The sequence below is a fragment of the Oncorhynchus kisutch genome, unplaced genomic scaffold (genome assembly GCF_002021735.2).
Source record: "Oncorhynchus kisutch isolate 150728-3 unplaced genomic scaffold, Okis_V2 Okis02a-Okis13b_hom, whole genome shotgun sequence".
NCBI lineage: Eukaryota > Metazoa > Chordata > Actinopteri > Salmoniformes > Salmonidae > Oncorhynchus > Oncorhynchus kisutch.
In genome coordinates this window covers 11,296,202-11,303,701 of record NW_022261979.1, presented here as the reverse complement: position 1 = coordinate 11,303,701, position 7,500 = coordinate 11,296,202, and the positions used below count along the sequence as shown (strand labels likewise).

Here is a 7,500-nt window from a genome sequence, read left to right as displayed (position 1 = left end):
GTTGGACTGTTGTTGGCCTGTTGTCTGACTGTTGTCGGACTGTTGTCGGCCTGTTGTTGGCCTGTGTTGGCCTGTTGTCTGACTGTTGTCTGACTGTTGTCTGACTGTTGTCGGACTGTTGTCGGACTGTTGTTGGACTGTTGTTGGCCTGTTGTTGGACTGTTGTTGGCCTGTTGTTGGACTGTTGTCTGACTGTTGTTGGCCTGTTGTTGGCCTGTTTATTTACTCATTACCGGTCTAACGGACATAAAACCGTTATTGATTTTCTTTTTTTTTATAAATGAAGTTTTCTGAGCAGCGACGTCGTGTAGAGTTACGGGGGTCTGAAATCTATTGACACTTTTGTTTAAGACTATGAAATAAATCACTCCAATACAGAGCAATATGTGAATGCTACGGTTTAATTATTATTATGGAATTATATTATTTTATACTAATATAATTGTTCAGAGAAAGATATTTTGTCAAATAAAATAATACTTTATTTTTTCTCTCTCATAAATTTAGGGGTCCAAATTATTGACAGCCCCCCCCCCCCCCCCCCCCCAAAAGATTCTGTATTCAGGAGCTACACGCTAGATGCATAAAGAAATCTTAGGGATTTATTATAAGGAACAAAGAACCTAACCAACCGTTCAGTACAGGGTTTAGTTAGTTTATTGTTCAGTGTTTCATGAAGGTCATGCCTCCTCATGCATCGCCGTGGGAACTAGGGATGCTGAGGGGGCTTCAGCACCGCATGAAAAATGTATAACCCAAACAATTACAAAAGTAGTGCTAGTCCTGTACTAACAGACCTTTACTAGTCCTGTATTAACAGACCTTTACTAGTCCTGTACTAACAGACCTTTACTAGTCCTGTATTAACAGTCCTTTACTAGTCCTGTATTACTAGTCCTGTACTAACAGACCTTTACTAGTCCTGTACTAACAGACCTTTACTAGTCCTGTATTAACAGTCCTTTACTAGTCCTGTACTAACAGACCTTTACTAGTCCTGTATTAACAGTCCTTTACTAGTCCTGTATTACTAGTCCTGTACTAACAGACCTTTACTAGTCCTGTATTAACAGACCTTTACTAGTCCTGTACTAACAGACCTTTACTAGTCCTGTATTACTAGTCCTGTACTAACAGACCTTTACTAGTCCTGTACTAACAGAGCTTTACTAGTCCTGTACTAACAGACCTTTACTAGTCCTGTATTAACAGACCTTTACTAGTCCTGTACTAACAGACCTTTACTAGTCCTGTACTAACAGAGCTTTACTAGTCCTGTATTAACAGACCTTTACTAGTCCTGTACTAACAGACCTTTACTAGTCCTGTATTAACAGACCTTTACTAGTCCTGTATTAACAGACCTTTACTAGTCCTGTATTACTAGTCCTGTACTAACAGACCTTTACTAGTCCTGTACTAACAGACCTTTACTAGTCCTGTATTAACAGACCTTTACTAGTCCTGTACTAACAGAGCTTTACTAGTCCTGTACTAACAGACCTTTACTAGTCCTGTACTAACAGAGCTTTACTAGTCCTGTACTAACAGACCTTTACTAGTCCTGTATTAACAGACCTTTACTAGTCCTGTATTACTAGTCCTGTATTAACAGACCTTTACTAGTCCTGTACTAACAGAGCTTTACTAGTCCTGTACTAACAGACCTTTACTAGTCCTGTACTAACAGAGCTTTACTAGTCCTGTACTAACAGACCTTTACTAGTCCTGTATTACTAGTCCTGTATTAACAGACCTTTACTAGTCCTGTACTAACAGACCTTTACTAGTCCTGTATTAACAGACCTTTACTAGCCCTGTACTAACAGACCTTTACTAGTCCTGTATTAACAGACCTTTACTAGTCCTGTACTAACAGACCTTTACTAGTCCTGTATTACTAGTCCTGTATTAACAGACCTTTACTAGTCCTGTACTAACAGACCTTTACTAGTCCTGCTTTACTAGTCCTATACTAACAGACCTTTACTAGTCCTGTATTACTAGTCCTGTACTAACAGACCTTTACTAGTCCTGTATTAACAGACCTTTACTAGTCCTATACTAACAGACCTTTACTAGTCCTGTATTACTAGTCCTGTATTAACAGACCTTTACTAGTCCTGTATTACTAGTCCTGTACTAACAGACCTTTACTAGTCCTATACTAACAGACCTTTACTAGTCCTGTATTACTAGTCCTGTATTAACAGACCTTTACTAGTCCTGTATTACTAGTCCTGTACTAACAGACCTATATAGACGTCTGCAATGCTTTCTTCTTCCCCATAGGGCTCTGGTCTAAAGTAGTGCACTATATATAGGGAATAGGGTGCCATAGGGCTCTGGTCTAAAGTAGTGAACTATATATAGGGAATAGGGTGCCATAGGGCTCTGGTCTAAATTAGTGCACTATATAGGGAATAGGGTGGCATAGGGCTCTGGTCTAAATTAGTGCACTATATAGGGAATAGGGTGCCATAGGGCTCTGGTCTAAAGTAGTGCACTATATATGGAATAGGGTGCCATAGGGCTCTGGTCTAAAGTAGTGAACTATATATATGGAATAGGGTGCCATAGGGCTCTGGTTTAAAGTAGTGAACTATATATAGGGAATAGGGTGCCATAGGGTTCTGGTCTAAAGTAGTGCACTATATATAGGGAATAGGGTGCCATAGGGCTCTGGTCTATAGTAGTGCACTATATGGGGAATAGGGTGCCATAGGGTTCTGGTCTAAATTAGTGCACTATATGGGAATAGGGTGCCATAGGGCTCTGGTCTAAAGTAGTGCACTATATAGAGAATAGGGTGCCATAGGGCTCTGGTCTAAAGTAGTGCACTCTTTAGAGAATAGGGTGCCGTTTGGGATTTAGCCATTCTCTCACAACAGTAATTCCTAGTCAGATAAATGATTTCACACACACAATATAATCTACCGAGATCTGCTGTTAGACACAAGGACCACTGAACTAACATCATTCTATAGGGGTCACACTATAATCTACAGAGATCTGCTGTGTCCTATAGTTAGATACAAGGACCGCTGAACTAGCATCATTCTATAGGGGTCACACTATAATCTACAGAGATCTGCTGTGTCCTATAGTTAGATACAAGGACCGCTGAACTAACATCATTCTATAGGGTAGAAACTATAATCTACCGAGATCTGCTGTTAGACACAAGGACCACTGAACTAACATCATTCTATAGGGTCACACTATAATCTACAGAGATCTGCTGTGTCCTATAGTTAGATACAAGGACCACTGAACTAACATCATTCTATAGGGGTCACACTATAATCTACAGAGATCTGCTGTGTCCTATAGTTAGATACAAGGACCGCTGAACTAACATCATTCTATAGGGGTCACACTATAATCTACAGAGATCTGCTGTGTCCTATAGTTAGATACAAGGACCACTGAACTAACATCATTCTATAGGGGTCACACTATAATCTACAGAGATCTGCTGTGTCCTATAGTTAGATACAAGGACCACTGAACTAGCATCATTCTATAGGGGTCACACTATAATCTACAGAGATCTGCTGTGTCCTATAGTTAGATACAAGGACCACTGAACTAACATCATTCTATAGGGGTCACACTATAATCTACAGAGATCTGCTGTGTCCTATAGTTAGATACAAGGACCACTGAACTAGCATCATTCTATAGGGGTCACACTATAATCTACAGAGATCTGCTGTGTCCTATAGTTAGATACAAGGACCACTGAACTAGCATCATAAAAGGTGACAGACGTGTTGATTATTGTTTTCCTCTGAAACTGGCAGTCTTCTCTAATTGCGTTGTGTATCCAGGCCTTAACTTTCCCTGTCTCTCGTTCCTTCCGCCCCGTCTGCCCACCCAACTGTCTACCTGTCTCCTCAATGATTGATTTACCCCTAAAAAAAAACTATGATTAACGCATTCTCTGAAATGCGTTGGTTTTACCAATAATATATTACATTTTTCAAAACAAACTTTTCTATTGTCCTATCAAGAGTTGCCAAATGCATCTTTCCATCCTCTCTCTCCTCAGTGGTGACCTGCCCTCCGCCTCCTCCCATCCACAACGGGCTCGTGGAGGGCTCCGTGTTTGAGTGGGGTACCAGCGTGAGCTACAGCTGCCTGCCCGGGTACGAGCTCTCCTTCCCGGCTATCCTCACCTGTGTGGGCCTGGGCTCCTGGAGAGGAGATCTGCCTCAGTGTCTGCGTGAGTCAACACAACAAACACCTTCATGTTTTAAAGATACGGGTTTCAACTCTACAAAGAGGTTAGGAGATACAGGTTTCCAACTCTACAAAGAGGTTAGGAGATACAGGTTTCCAACTCTGTACAAAGAGGTTAGGAGATACAGGTTTCAACTCTACAAAGAGGTTAGGAGATACAGGTTTCCAACTCTACAAAGAGGTTAGGAGATACAGGTTTGCAACTCTACAAAGAGGTTAGGAGATACAGGTTTCCAACTCTACAAAGAGGTTAGGAGATACAGGTTTGCAACTCTACAAAGAGGTTAGGAGATACAGGTTTCAACTCTACAAAGAGGTTAGGAGATACAGGTTTCCAACTCTACAAAGAGGTTAGGAGATACAGGTTTCAACTCTACAAAGAGGTTAGGAGATACAGGTTTCCAACTCTACAAAGAGGTTAGGAGATACAGGTTTCCAACTCTACAAAGAGGTTAGGAGATACAGGTTTGCAACTCTACAAAGAGGTTAGGAGATACAGGTTTCCAACTCTGTACAAAGTGGTTTATAGAGGTACAGGTTTCAACTCTACAAAGAGGTTAGGAGATACAGGTTTCCAACTCTACAAAGAGGTAGATTATACCTCTTTTTAATTATAAAAATAATTAATGTATAATTAATAATAGTAATTAATAATTAATAATAATAATTAATATAACAATTAATAAACAATTAACAGATAATTTATAATAATAATTAATATAATAATTAATATAATAATATGTAATGATAATTAATTTAATACTTAATAATAATAATTCATTTTGTGTCCCTTTCTTGTATCTTAACCAACAACAGCATCGCCAACAGGTGCATAAATTCACACCAATCACAAACTATAGCAGACAACAGCATCACCAACTATAGCAGACAACAGCATCACCAACATAAATACACACCAATCACCAACTATAGCAGACAACAGCATCACCAACATAAATACACACCAATCACCAACTATAGCAGACAACAGCATCACCAACAGGTGCATATATACACACCAATCACAAACTATAGCAGACAACAGCATCACAAACTATAGCAGACAACAGCATCACCAACTATAGCAGACAACAGCATCACCAACAGGTGCATATATACACACCAATCACAAACTATAGCAGACAACAGCATCACAAACTATAGCAGACAACAGCATCACCAACTATAGCAGACAACAGCATCACCAACTATAGCAGACAACAGCATCACCAACTATAGCAGACAACAGCATCACCAACTATAGCAGACAACAGCATCACCAACAGGTGCATATATACACACCAATCACAAACTATAGCAGACAACAGCATCACCAACTATAGCAGACAACAGCATCACCAACTATAGCAGACAACAGCATCACCAACTATAGCAGACAACAGCATCACCAACTATAGCAGACAACCGCATCACCAACAGGTGCATATATACACACCAATCACAAACTATAGCAGACAACAGCATCACCAACTATAGCAGACAACAGCATCACCAACATAAATACACACCAATCACAAACTGTAGCAGACAACACATGGATACAGTTCCTAATTCAGATCGTAAATTATTCTGGTGGGAATGAATGATTTCTGGGCTCTGCCGGTTTTGTGAAGATGGACTCTGTATCGGCGGCCTGATGGTAGGAGCTGGTACTCCTGGTTGAGTGGATGTGATAGTTCGGTGGCAACTGCCATGTCATATTGTTCCTGAGATGTTCAACTCTGTCCAAACACATAGATTGCCATGGTATAGTGTTTCTGAGATGTTCAACTCTGTCCAAACACATAGATTGCCATGGTATAGTGTTTCTGAGATGTTCAACTCTGTCCAAACACATAGATTGCCATGATATAGTGTTTCTGAGATGTACAAAGAGGTAGATTGCATATTGTACTGTATAAAAACAGCATGTTGTCTTCTATATTGTGATGAATAAGAGGCTTGCTACAACAGCACAGCTGAGAGATTTGAGATGATTAACAACGGGACAAAGTGCTGACCATGTAAATCCTGAAAAGTGATAATATATGCATAGTGTGCAGTGAATGCTTTCTCTATTATCCCCCGTAGATTGGTTCTACTAAGTCAAGTACAGAGCTGGGTCTTTACACTGCTGAATATAGAGATTAACACCACAGCAGTACAGTACAGAGCCAATACAGAGCTGGGTCTTTACACTGCTGAATATAGAGATTAACACCACAGCAGTACAGTACAGAGCCAATACAGAGCTGGGTCTTTACACTGCTGAATATAGAGATTAACACCACAGCAGTACAGTACAGAGCCAATACAGAGCTGGGTCTTTACACTGCTGAATATAGAGATTAACACCACAGCAGTACAGTACAGAGCCAATACAGAGCTGGGTCTTTACACTGCTGAATATAGAGATTAACACCACAGCAGTACAGTACAGTACAGAGCCAATACAGAGCTGGGTCTTTACACTGCTGAATATAGAGATTAACACCACAGCAGTACAGTACAGAGCCAATACAGAGCTGGGTCTTTACACTGCTGAATATAGAGATTAACACCACAGCAGTACAGTACAGAGCCAATACAGAGCTGGGTCTTTACACTGCTGAATATAGAGATTAACACCACAGCAGTACAGTACAGAGCCAATACAGAGCTGGGTCTTTACACTGCTGAATATAGAGATTAACACCACAGCAGTACAGTACAGAGCCAATACAGAGCTGGGTCTTTACACTGCTGAATATAGAGATTAACACCACAGCAGTACAGTACAGAGCCAATACAGAGCTGGGTCTTTACACTGCTGAATATAGAGATTAACACCACAGCAGTACAGTACAGAGCCAATACAGAGCTGGGTCTTTACACTGCTGAATATAGAGATTAACACCACAGCAGTACAGTACAGTACAGAGCCAATACAGAGCTGGGTCTTTACACTGCTGAATATAGAGATTAACACCACAGCAGTACAGTACAGAGCCAATACAGAGCTGGGTCTTTACACTGCTGAATATAGAGATTAACACCACAGCAGTACAGTACAGAGCCAATACAGAGCTGGGTCTTTACACTGCTGAATATAGAGATTAACACCACAGCAGTACAGTACAGAGCCAATACAGAGCTGGGTCTTTACACTGCTGAATATAGAGATTAACACCACAGCAGTACAGTACAGAGCCAATACAGAGCTGGGTCTTTACACTGCTGAATATAGAGATTAACACCACAGCAGTACAGTACAGT

At 40.5% G+C, this 7,500-nt stretch overlaps 1 protein-coding gene across 1 annotated transcript in view; it reads left to right on the top strand.

The window, feature by feature from the left end:
- LOC116359260 (CUB and sushi domain-containing protein 3-like) overlaps positions 1-7,500 on the top strand; it is a 547,528-nt gene that overhangs the window by 500,626 nt on the left and 39,402 nt on the right. Inside the window, 1 exon segment of the mRNA XM_031811826.1 lies at positions 4,055-4,228. Within this exon segment, the coding sequence (XP_031667686.1) occupies positions 4,055-4,228 (174 nt within the window).